This window comes from Pelophylax lessonae (genome assembly GCF_965119305.1).
Source record: "Pelophylax lessonae genome assembly, chromosome: 7".
NCBI lineage: Eukaryota > Metazoa > Chordata > Amphibia > Anura > Ranidae > Pelophylax > Pelophylax lessonae.
This window is the reverse complement of record NC_138774.1, coordinates 233,902,353-233,915,806: the sequence shown is the minus strand read 5'-3', so window position 1 is coordinate 233,915,806 and position 13,454 is coordinate 233,902,353. Positions and strand designations below refer to the sequence as shown.

Below are 13,454 nucleotides of genomic sequence, written 5' to 3'. Positions count from 1 at the left end.
CAGGAGGTGAATATGAGGCTGGTCATAACATGTCCAACCTGTAAAGTGGTTTGGCATTTGGCAACCTTTGTTTTTTTATAGGCCACATTGCTTCGTGTTATCCTACTGTATTGTAATTAGAAACGCATGTGTTGATATGCTTTGTATCGGTTGCCTTAAATGTCTGGTAATAAAAAAAGAAAAATATATGTAATTGGAATAAAGTGCAACATATGAAAATGGATCAGCACCTCAAACAGAAGAGTCAGTAAAAGGATGCGGGTGGCCAAGTTAGATGCCTGAGGAAGAGTTGCCATCTGACTAATCCACTCCGACACGGTTTTATTGTCACTGGTTGTAAGAGGAAGAGCGGCTTTAATTAGCACATCAGCAGCTTCCCACACCTGCACAAGACAAATAGTGTGGTTAAATAGCGGTTTAGAGCGAAACATTTACATTTGGTATTTATTTTTGAGGAATGGATGCTAGCCTGACCTGGTTGACCACCTGCTTTAGAATCATATCTCTATAGTCAGCTCCATTACGCTTGATGGCAGTCATAATAAGGTCACAAACACGGTAAACTGTATCTGGTAGCTCATCCAGCAGATGGAAACAGCCAGGGAGCATGGTGTCTGTAAAACCATGTAATTCATCTTGCTCCAGGGGTTCTGCATCTTGAAACTTCTCTAGGCACTTGGCCTCTTCCTCTTCTTGTTTCTCACGGGCCTTGCGTTCCTCTTCCTCTTTTCGACGTGCAGTTTCCTGGAGAAAGGTAGAAATAAGGGCTCTAAAGTAAAGGAACAACCCAAGTTCCACACACAGACCCCATCCTCACCACCCCACCTCAATCTAATGGCTAAAACACAATGTCCTAACCCGTAATCTATCATCTTTAGGTATAAATTAATAAACCTGTGGCTCACCGTCGTTGTCACTAACACAAAAAAAACAACATCAATGTTTTATACTGGTGAGATACCTCTTATCTTGTGACATTTCACCAGAGGTGAAAAGGAAGGGGGCTGTGTGCAGGGGAAGATTTGGGAATACAGTGGATGGGGAGAAAAAGGGTAAGGGAACATTGGTCAGGTGGATGGGAGAAGGAAGAGCTCAACCTTTTCTAACGCAGGCACAAAAAGCCAGTGCCCTTTACACCCTGTTCACTTCTCAAGACTTGTTGAAAAGTTTCATTTGCCTGACCCCATTAAGCCCACAGCTGATCTTGTACTGTACCTCGGGCAGCTCTGCCCTCTGTTCCATAGGGATATCTTGTCCCAACGACATGGCAATGGCTCTCAGCATCTGATCTTCCTCTGACATACTCAAGTCCTGCAGAGCAACAACAGATACCCCATGTCAACTGGGCTGCTCTGCAGAATGGGGAGGTCAGGGCATGAGAGTAAGGATGCACAGGCAATAGGAAAGACATTAAGAGTCCAATGGGTTTGGGAAGATTGGAGCAATAGGTGAGAAGGGAGCTGCTACAGTTTAGCCAGGGAAACCCGTTGTACTGTAAAGGGGAAGGGAATGGTTTATCTCGCTAACTAAAGAGCCAACCCTGATGTCATTAGTCAATGATGTTTGAAAGCAGTTTGTATTCTGTGATTTTATCCCTCGCCTAACTAACACAACACTGCTCTGTCACATGCAGATGCTTATAGGTCTGCTCTGCATGAGCAGAGTGGCACGGAGAAGCCTGCGGTAGAAAGGGGCTGGAATGGAGGACAGGGAAACATGAGATGTGATGAAGGAACAGAAGGGAAGCAAAACTGAAGCGGACGTTGATGAAAAGCCAAAAGGCTAAGGTGGCACCAGATGGCCACACTTACCCGAACGACTCCTCCAATAAGAGGAGGTGGGTGAGTGAGCAGATATTCCGTGGCTTGCTCCATAGTGCTTGTGTTGAGAAGAGATTCCATGGCATGCTCTCGTGTGAAACCCATATCCATAAGCTATATGGAAAAGAAAAAGGGATTTAATGTGAATTGGTAAAGGCCTCAAACTGTCCAATCATAATACTGGAAATTTTATATTTAAAAAAGATTATTTCTGGATCAAACGCCAACCTGCATGTGACCCCCTCTATACAGTAAGATGGAGAGTCAACAACCAGCTAGGCTGGGAGGCCACAATTTACATTCACCTGGTGCTGAACATAAGGTACTTTAGTGAGCTCTTACAGATAGTGTTTCTTACAGTACATTGCAATCCTATCTAAATGATCAAATGTAAACCTTGGCAAAAGTAAAAAATAAGTAAAACCGGAAAATGACCATGCAATAAAATAGACCACAAATGGATCTTAACCACTGACAATTGCGCGGTCATGCAACGCCGTACCCAAACGAAATTTACTTTTTTTCCCACAAACAGAGCTTTCTTTTGGTGGTATTTGATCATCTCTGCGATTTTTATTTTTTGCGATATTAATTAAAAAAAAAATGGACAATTTTGAAGGAATAATATTTTTCTACTTTGACAGTTAAAAAATATCCAATACAGTATATTCAATTTCTGTCACATATTTAGGCATAAATGTATTTAGCTACATGTCTTTGACAAAAAAATTCTCAATGAGCGTATTTTTAGCCGCTTTAAGACCGGAAGATTTTACCCCATTCCTGACCAGGCCATATTTTGCGATTTGGCACTGCGTTACTTTAACAGACAATTACGCGGTCGTGCAACACTGTACCCAAATTAAATTGACGTACTTTTTGCGCTATAACAAAAAAAAAAAAAAAAAAAAAAGCGACAATTTTGAAAAAACAATATTTTTCACATTTTTTTTTATATGAAATTCCCCCCAAAAAATGTAAAAAATCAAAATTTAACATTTTAGGCCAATTTGTTTTCTGCTGCATATTTTTGGTAAAAATAAAAAAAAAAAATCGCAATAAGCGTATTTTGATTGGTTTGCACAAAAGTTATCGCAGCTACTAACTACGGGAAATTAAGTTCATTTTTATTTTTTTTTTTTTAAACTAGTAATGGCGGCGATCTGCGATTTTTTTTTTTTTTGCGGGACTGCGACATTGCGGCGGACAGATCGGACCCTTGACTGACATTTTTGACACTATTGGGGGGTACCAGTGACATTACTACAGTAATCAGTGCTATAAATATGCACTGTTACTGTAAAAATGACACTGGCAGGGAAGGGGTTAATTTTTTAGTGGTGATCAAGGGTTTAATGTATGCCTGGTGCTTACTAACGTGTGTGGGGGGAGGGGACTATGTGACACAGGGACAGATCGCAAGTTCAGCTATGCTGAATCCTGCCTGTCACTTAGGAGATCCGCCCACTTTGTTTACACAAGCGGGCGGATCTCCAGACTCGATCCCCGACGATCGGGGAAGAGCAGCGGTGATCACCGCCGCTCCTCCCCTGGCCCGACTCCCGCTGTGACTGAATACAGCGGGAGCGAGCCTCCGGCGGCGCGCGCGCCGCTGAGAGAGGGAAATGTCTAGGTCTACGTCACCAGACGATAACGAGTCACTGTGCCGCAGTAGCAGCACAGTGAGCAGTGTTAAAGTGTAAAGTGGTTAAAAAAAAAAAAACTTATTTAGATCTACTTCATAAACAAACTATGGTAAAAAAAAAAAAAACTCACTTGCTGTAGTTGCTGTTGGTTCACTTGTGGCTCTCGTCTTGCTCCACTCTCATCCTGCTGCCCTCCCTCTTCTTCCCGGCTGCCTTCCCTTTCTTTACTCAAACGCTCTCGAATCACTGGCTCACCGCGAAGTATATGACATAAGATAGCCAGCATAGATTCAGCCATTCGTCCTCCATACACCTTTAATGGCTTTCGGTTCCACAAATTCTTTATACAAGTGAAGGCTGCCTTTAAAAGGCAAATTAAGTGTGAATACAACTCACATAGAGTGCTTTTTAAATAAATAAAAAAAACAAACACATTTAACAAAGGACAACGCCACTACTTTTTGTATTACTAATAGTTTATACATGGTGTTTAAAACCTTAACCAGCTAAATGGATAGTGAAGGAGCAAAAAGCAAACTGATGAGTTTAACTGCTCTCTACTCGTGGAATTGCATCTTGGTAAAATATCTGCATGCAGCACACCTCTAACTCAGAGCACTGCCTATCACTCAACCAGCTTAAATGCTGCTATACAGGGGATTGAAAGCAGTGGATACCAAGTCAAATTTGGGTACTTACACTGCTTGAAATGAACAAAATGTATCCCAAAGGGAACCTGTGGTCAGCCTTTGGAGATTTATTTACATATTCTCAGCACTTGGTAAACTGACCTCAACAGCTAGAGGCAAAGTGGAACAAGTAAGCTTCAAAGTTCATAACAGACGCATTGTAGTTCAATGTTTTTTTTCCAACAGCTATAGCAGCCTTCCAATGTTCAGACACAGCCTTTAACACTATAAAGTTGAAAGCCACTTTTAGAAGAGGGAGCATCATGACCTAAAGCTACTGATTGATAGACCGTACTTGTTCTAGTTTTTGCTTGCATTAAGTTATTTAACATGTTACAAATATAAACAGGAAAAACAAATGTGCTTAGCTTGGCTACAAGCTAGATCTTAATTTATAAATACAGAACTACATTATTTTGTGCTGCTTATATCTGCCTGAAGTTCATATCAAACTTGCAACACCTACCACTGTACAATTTACACAAGGAACCCTCACAGATATGTTATACATAATAGAAGTGAATACCTTCTGAGTAACAACCAAGAATCGCAAGGCACTAAACTGAGGGAAGTTCTGTCCTCCAGGCAGCTTGGTGGGAGGTAGAGAGTGTGGCGACTCCAAAACCGTGGTAGGATTCACCATCTTTTCCACCAGCATGAGCCATGCATCCAAAAATTCCCCAGTACCATCTGGTAGGTCTGAGTGCTCTAAACCTTCAGAAACTGGCACTCTTCCACCCATTGAAAGGGCCCAGTTAAATGTTCTGAAATTAAATTTAATTAGAGTAGAGAAATCAAATACCTCCATAAAAGCATGTTGTTACATGGGGGGGGGGGGGGTGTAAAAATGAAGATAACTATTATACATATATAAAATACAGTTCAATACAATTAAACACATCTCTCCAAATTAATCCTCAGGCTCTATCAATTGCATTTAAGGATCATGATATTTGTACTTTCGTGGGATAGCCAAATGCTTTATCTAGCACAGTGTCCGTTTTGATTTTTGAAATTTTAACGTGTGATATTGATGCGGTTGTGCAAACCATAACGGACCATCTATTCACACATTTTGCTAACAATTAAACTTCTTTCCAGCATGTGTAGCTATAGAATGTGAACAGGGGAGAAAAGTCTCCTAGATTAAAATGCAAACATTCATTATGAGATTTCATATTTTTGAGGTGATATGGTTTTAATCAAAAGAAGTTTGTTGATAATATTTTTAAGTAAATATCTGGGGATGCTAAACTCTAATTGTTCATTATTTCTTCCTAATCTAATTCTCCATAGAAAGGCTCAAGGTCTTGCACTCAAAAACTTTACGTTCATCACAAGCACTCACAAGGGGTGCAAAGTGACTCCTGAGAATTCTACAGAACTTAAGGATTAGATCCCAGTGAAGTCAGCATGACCGAAGGAATAGGCTACAAGGGAGATACCCCTAAAAGGTAGGCAGAGATGGAAGTTAAACCTCAGCTCCAGACTGCTAAATAGCACCAGAAGTCAAGAATGAAACTACAGCATCCTCCCTGTCACACTGCGGTGTCGCTGGGACCATGCAGAAGAATGTTGCAGAGCCTGTCTAATCCTGACCGCAGCCATTGGTCTAAACTGCTACTGACCCCTTCAGATCTAGCAAGGACACAGCCATGGAGTGAGGGACAGGAAACCTGGACTGGCAAGGAATATGCATCAAGGGATGAAGGGAAAGAATCTGGCGGACCTTCATAAGGCTATGGGGTCAGCCGAACTAGGACCTAGTCTCAGGTGAGAGGATCCTGTGACGATCTCCTGACAAAACTATATACAGAAGAGAGTACCTGCAGCAGGAAGCTAGTGTGTACCACCTGCTGACAAAGTGAGGCACACAGCCCACCATTGATCTATGCCTACCAGGCAGGACCTTCGCTGCACAAAATGGGATTTTTGACTTCTCGTAAAATCCATTTAACTGATGTTCATTGACGGACACAGCTCCTGATCTTCTTACCCATTGAGTTATACTGCCCCCTGCAGAAGTAGGACACTAGGCAGAAACAGTTTGGCTACGTCTATAGGCAGTCCCAGGGGGTATACTCGCGTTCTCTGCTATAGGTACTCAATTTTGTTACAAGCATTCCCTGAAAAATTAAAACTCCAGAGGGGTGGGTGCTGCGTCCATCAATGATCATCAGACAAATGGATTTTACGGAAATTCAAAACTTTCGTTCATTGACGGGACACAGTTCCTGATTTTTCTTAACCATTGGGACATCCCAAAGCAGTGTTAAACATGAGGGGTGGGAACAGCGAAAAAGAAAATCCTATGGCAAACTATAGCCAACCAGGTAAACAGGAGCTCAACTAAAACAAGTGTAGCCTACCTAAAAACAAAAATACACCCTCAAAGAGGACAAGGTCCTCTAAACAGCAACCTGCAAAACCTTGCGGCCAAAGGAAGCATCCACAGATGCCAACACATCCATATTATAGAACTTTGAGATATCCGCTTGGTAGAACTTTGTGAAAGTGTGCACAGACGACCAGGTGGCCACCTTGCAAACCTGCGTCACTGACGCCTGAGGTAAGAAGGCCCAGGAGGCACTAGGCGCCCGAGTAGAACACGCCTTGACAGGAAAAGGAGGAACATGACCCTTGATGGAATAGGCCTGAACCACCGTCTGTCTGATCCATCTGGAAATGATCGCAGAGGAAGTGGACAACCCTTTCCCAGGCTCATCTGTGCGCAAAAATAGCGAGTCCGATTTCCTAAAAGACTCCATACCTGCCAGGTACACCCCAATTGCCCGGTCCATATCCAAGGCATGCAAAGCAATTTCCTTTGGATGTTTTGGCCTGGGACACAAGGAAGGCAACACATTGTCTTCATTCAAGACCCAGATTCCATGCAAACCTTAATGAGCTGAAATTGGCTGCGAGCCCGACGACCGTCCAGAGCAGCGCTGTGCATCACAGGCATCGACTCACGACAACAACAGCAGAGAGCACTGAGTGCATACATTACAATTACAGGCCTCCCCTCAGACCACCGTCTGTCGGGAGCACTGTGTGCATAACAGGCCTCCTCTGACCACCTGCTTCCAAAGCACTGCGCATTACAGGCCATCCCTTAGGCTCCATTCACACCTGGGCGTTTTCAGCTCCAAAAACGCTCAAAAGAAACTCTTCCAAAACGCCCAACAAGTAAAACCCCATTCATTTAAATGGCCCCTGTTCACATCTGAGCGTTTTGCAAAACGCCTGTAGCTAAAAAAAGTACATGAGCTTCTTTTTGGGCTGATTACCAGCGTTTTTGATAGATGTCAATGAAAAACGCCTGAAAAAATCGCGGTAAAATCGCGGTAAAAATCGCGGTAAAAAACGCTACGCTCAAGTGTGAATGCAGCCTTAGACAACCATCCAGATCCAGCACTGTGCAGCATTACAGGTCTCTCAGAGTCAGACCACCATCCCAGAGCACTGTGCATTACAGGCCTCACTTCAGAACACCATACACATTAATGTACAGAATTACAGGGCTCTCATACCAACATCCAGAGTACTGTGGGCATTACAGGCCTCCTCAGACCGTCTAGAGTGGCTAAATCTGTACCTGTGAGTTTGTTCAAACCTTATTACCATATATGAAACTTTTTTTTTTTTTTTTACTCCAGCAGTATATGACAGTTTGGAAATTCTATAGAAATTAAATAATGCATTGCAATTTAACTAAACACATGAAAAAAATAGGACTAAAATAGCATTTTAGTCATAAAACTAACTAAAACAAATTCAAAATTCAATGCCAAAATTAACACTGCCTCTGACTTCACACACTATGGGCTATATGGGAGTTCAGCCTTAGGGAACCAACTGTGGAAGGAGATGGAGGGTGAAAACGCCTAGGCCAAGTGAATTAGATGCTCTTTGGATATGGTATCTACGTCCCAGCAGAAACCAGAGCACTCTACATCTGTATAGGAATCGGGAACCATACAGGACAAACTATGATGCTTGATACAAGCCATCATCAAAAGTGCAAGGCTCCAGATATTTTGCCCACCTGCTCCATGAATGAAATAGCTACTCTGGCTGTGGAGAGATCCCCTTTGAAGGATGTAACAAAATCGGATAAAGTTTGCAACACTAAAGTAACTGCCAACACAGGACAGAGGGTAGAAGCAGGCACACCAGACTGGGATTTAAGGAGATTTAAGGAGGGATTCCATTTGCCGGTCAATAGAATTGTTTAAGGTAAGTACCCCTTTCTAGTGGCTGCCCTGTTAATGACAGAGTGGCGTTACTGATGGATCCACAGTGGGTATGGACCAACAGTTAACAAAATTTCTACAGGGCCACATTTTAAACACACTCCGGTGGGGCTCTGGGCTGTTTCGGATGCTTCCATGGCACATAGAGGAATACCTTTGTAGTTGTGAAAGCTCAAAAAGATTGATTCTACAACTACATGGTAGCATACACAGCATCAATGAGATCGGAAACGAACCTCTGCAAATCTGAAGTGACAGCAGGAGACTGCAGTGCCCTAAACAGTCTCGTCAGATGTTCTAGGCTGTAAGGCCTCAGATATACGAGGTCAGAGATGGACACTGCAGGGGAAAGTTCTAAGAGTGTGAAGAGTTGGGCGTGTGGCCAAAAAGTCCTGGGTGGATTTGAAGGAAATAACAGGGCAGGGGACTCAACTGACAGAACTAAGGAATATGCCTATGACCTTAACGGTATACACTAATAGAGGAAGCAGTTTAAGACTGCAGGTCCCCGTTCATTCAGAGGTTACAGAGTAGTTACATAGAAATAGGACTGTCCCATGTGTCTATTTGCAGCCATTTTACACTGAATAGCAGAAAATAAAACTAGGCCAAAGTATAAGGTAAGACCTCAGGCACTAACAAACGGGGGGACAGCTGAGGCAGATGACTGATATGACAGCCATAAGTGACCAGGTAACTGTAGGCATGCAGTGGGGATGAATAAAAACCAGAGTATCCATTGCAGCTTATACTTGCAGAGCACAATGTGGTGTTCTGTTGCAAGCAGAAGCAGCAGCAGTGCTTCATCTAGACAAAGGCATTCAGCATTGACCCTTACCCACAATGAAACCAATGGCGGCAGGAATTTTGAAAGTCACCCAAAGGAGCAAATAAAGTAGCTCCAGCTGCATTAGCCCGAACAGTCTTAATTGAATGAGCATTTAGAAACAGGGTCAAGATCTAAGGCAATGCCACAACTCTAGATCTGAAAAGGGCTCTGCGTTTTACTTTTACCAGTATTCTCAGTTCTATCAAGAGCCAACGCATAGCCCTGTACCCAAAAGTAACAATACAGGCTACAGACCAGGTCAAAATGTGATGCGGCAATACATTTTGACTGGAGTCAACGAAAGAAAACCATTAACAAAATTGGCGAAACAAAGTTATCAAAAATTAGACTTTTCTCAGGGGAGCGAAAAACAAGCATCCTAACCAGGACACTGGAAATTAAAACATGCTGGGGCATGCTGGGCAGAAGAAAAGTTCTACTGAGGGCTAGGTTACAAATTTGCTGTTAACCAGTGTCCAAACTTCCTGTAGGCGGCAGCATAATTTCACTATATCCAAGATCCTGGGTTTCTCAACTGAAACACATTTTGACGTACCTGTAAAGTTCATATGTTGAAGTACAGTAAAGGACACAAGAGTTTATTCTCAGTCTGGCAACCAGAGGAGCTGCTTCCAGGGCAGCATCACACAGATACACCATGGTCTGGATCATCTGGGACGTGAGCTTGAGCAGAGTCGGGGGAACCGTCTCAGTGTTCAGGTCACCCCTAAAGTACCTTAACCCTTTCAGTAACCATCTGAGAAACCAGGATGGACGCGACTACGGATTCGAGCCCGCCAACAAATGTAGGTGGCGGGAAAGGGATTTCAATTGTCTATCCACCGGGTCCGGAAACGACAGGGAGTCTTCCACAGGAACCACCGTAGATCTGTTAAACCTGGAAACAGGCCGATTCACCTTAGGCGACACTGTCCAACGATTTGAGACAGTCAGCAAACGGTAAAGGCGGTCAAAACGGTTTGGCACCACCAGCACGTGCTTAATGCGCCGCCATTGCTCATTCACAATATCGTGAAATTCTTCGGGACAAGGGAACACCTGACCCAACTTCTGGGCATTTCGGGAGCCATAAACTACTCGCTTTCCTGACTGTGTGGGATTATCATGCATTTGCAATGTTTCCCCCACTGAACGAATCAGTGCTTCCACCATAGTGCGTTACCGAGCCGCAGCCGAAGAGGACGCATCCTCCTCACCATCTGATTGCAAGGACAGAGATCGCTCAGGGATGGGATTGTCCGTGGCGACCATAGTAGGCTCTGAATCGGAAGACCGAGAAGGCATAGGCTGTTATTTGGGGAGCTACTTGTTTTATCACAAGGTCCACCTTTGACGCCAGAGTTTCTAAGGCTGCAGACAGACATGAGAGACGGCAATCCGGATGACAAGGATGCCCAAATAAGGTCAGAGGGGGAATTTTTACATTGGGACTCCATTTTACAATAGAAGAAAAAAAAAATGTGTACTGCCCCTTTAAATAGCGGTCCACACCACTATACCGCGCTATATCCAGGGTCCCCCTTTAACTTGGTAACAAGAGCAAAGTGTGCCTGAGGAATTCCCTTTTTCCACCGCTGGGAAAGCAGCCGCTCTGCAGTCAGTTTGCAGAAACTTCTGTCTGCCTGAGAAACTTCTGACACAATGTGACACATTATCACTAGAGGCCAAACTCTGCCTGTGTAGCCTCAGGCTACAACAAAATGGTGCCAATAGAAAGGTATAGGAAGCATAGGGAAAATGGCAGCTGCCCTTACACAGAAAGCCTATGCCCACACTTAAGCAAAGCGCTCAGGACCCCCCAGGTATGAGGCCACCGTGGGAATCCACCTAAGGGGAACCCCCCAGGACAAGGTAACATCTCCAGCACCTGTCTGTGCTCCCTGCAGAGTAGAGCAGGTTTGAGGTCATGAATCTGGGAGGGGACAGATATTGAAACTCCAGTTTAAAGCCCTGAATAACTACACATTAAGCCCAAAAGGTCTGGAATATCTTGAACCCAGACAGCCAAGGCGGCAGACAGACATCCCCCCCTACTCAGATGTGTGGGGTGGAAGGGGAGGCTTTAATTCATTGTGCAGCAGGCTTGGAACCTGGGCACAACCCGTTTGGGAGTCCAAGGTTTGCATCAGATTTGCTTTCCTGGCATAAACTTCGAAGAAGCATGTGAGGAACAAAAAGGAAATCTTCCTTTGCATACAGGTTGGGAACTAACAAGCAGAAGTCTTAGCTTTGCGTTTGCTAGGCAACAGGGTGCTCTTATCCCCATTGACCTTTTTGTTTAAAGATGCAGAAAAGTTAGTTGCTGAAAAGCCATCCAACTATAAAGGGAATTCTTTCCAGGCGTTTTGAATGCTCTGCTCTGCTGCCCAGTATCTAAGCCAAAATGAGTCTACACATCTGAAGAGCTACAAAGCCCTGGTCATCTGGCACAGGGAGTTAGCCAAGTCATCTACGTAATAACTTAGAGCAGTCGGGCAGGAATTCCAGGTGCTGAATGAACTCCTAACCCTATCCCAACATGCTGCACATGGTGGGTGTCTGAATGTTGGATCTAATGCCCAAAGCAACCTTACAGGAACGCTGTGTGCTTTCTCCGGTAGGGTCCGAGTACAGTCCTCAAAGCCTTTGCCATAGTATACTGATCCAAAAGCTGTGCAAGATGCCTCTCTGTGGCTACAATTCAGAGGAAAAAGTTTATTGAAGGAGTTCGTAAGTGGAACACTCACAGTACACACATCAAGTAAATGATGACTTGGTCACACTAAAGCCATCACCAATGTAAAACCCAGCCTTATTAGAGAATTCACAACACGTCTTGCCTTTCCACCACACAAACCCCTTAATCATGGAGTTTTTGAGCAGACTTGTTACCGATTCCACAAACTCACAATACGTTCAGAGAAGATACATCCAACTAAAGACACTAGCAGCACCTGAGGATTGCTGGTGGCACAAAGGGTTATATGTTCTCACAGTTTTTATCCCCAGTGTCCAATCACCTGAAGGTACTTGCTTATACTCCCCCATGTCTGAATCTGTCTGCGCTTAATACTGTAGGATTAAGAAAAAAATGATTCAAGAAGTCAATTCTTCAGTTTTGTGAAGTGAGTCAAGTAGAACTTGAAATATCTACAGTGCTCAAGAGGAATATTTAGACGAACTGCATTGTGAAATGCTTAATCTCTCAAAACATATTACTTGGTAGCTGCCAGTAGAATACATAACCTAGTGATTGCAAATCTGTATAAATATACATTAGCACCAATATATTTGTACAGGTTATAAGAAATGACCCAAAGTTGAGGGTACAGACATTACTCCAGGAGTTTCTGTAAGCAGCACTTCATCCGTATAGGTACTACTTCTTATAGCTTTCCCTAAACTCAGGTTTAGCAGCATTGTGACTTCTCTGAAAACATTGAGTGAAACAAAGAAGGTTTACTTACTCAAAAAGTGCATTGTGCCCACCGGAACATAAAAATTTCTGTAGCATCAGATGATAAGGATATTTACGCTCATCAAACAGCATGGGAGACGTGAAGCCAACAGAGCATATGAAGAATGTTAACCTAATTTTAAAAAAAAAAAGCAAAGTAAACAAGACTTAGTTTAGGGAGGCATGTAATAAAATGAATGGAGGCTGGCACAGAGTAGACACCTGCAAAACCAAGAAAGGTCTCTGGCTCCCCCTGTAACAACTCTTTTGAAAATACTAGGCAGTTATTTTAAAGCAGGAGTCTGCAAACTTACTAAACAAGGGGCAAGTTGAATATCCTTCAGACTTTAAGTGGGGGAAGACTGTGGCCAGCAGGAATAGAGATTTTTTTCTGGCATTAGTGGGAGTAACAGTGCCCCATCTTTTGTATTAGGGGAAGGAATAGTGTCCCAATGTTGGATGTCAGTGGCAGCAATTATGTCCCATTGTTGGAGTCGGTAGGCAGAAGTGTCTCATATCAGTGGTATGAATAGTGCCCCAAGGGTCAGATAAGGGCAAGAAAAGGGCCGAAGTTTGAAGACCCCTACTTTAAAGGGAAGCAGTCAGAAAATGCATCTGTGATTGGGCTCCTACAGAAGTAGCTTTCCCCAACTCATTAGCAACAGACCAATTCTAGGGTTAGAGAAACTAAACCTTTTAAGGGAATTATAGCCCTAGAATGAGAGTGCAGTCATTGGTGTAATGAATTTCTGACAGC

The 13,454-nt window shown here is 43.4% G+C and overlaps 1 protein-coding gene across 1 annotated transcript in view; it reads right to left on the bottom strand.

Moving 5' to 3' along the window:
• HUWE1 (HECT, UBA and WWE domain containing E3 ubiquitin protein ligase 1) overlaps positions 1-13,454 on the bottom strand; it is a 484,118-nt gene that overhangs the window by 321,830 nt on the left and 148,834 nt on the right. The window contains exons 29-35 of the mRNA XM_082264230.1: positions 12,708-12,830; positions 4,682-4,919; positions 3,597-3,827; positions 1,812-1,934; positions 1,216-1,311; positions 475-744; positions 231-383 (exon numbers count right to left, since the gene is read on the bottom strand). Of these exons, the coding sequence (XP_082120356.1) occupies positions 231-383; positions 475-744; positions 1,216-1,311; positions 1,812-1,934; positions 3,597-3,827; positions 4,682-4,919; positions 12,708-12,830 (1,234 nt within the window). The remainder of the gene's footprint in view (positions 1-230; positions 384-474; positions 745-1,215; positions 1,312-1,811; positions 1,935-3,596; positions 3,828-4,681; positions 4,920-12,707; positions 12,831-13,454) is intronic.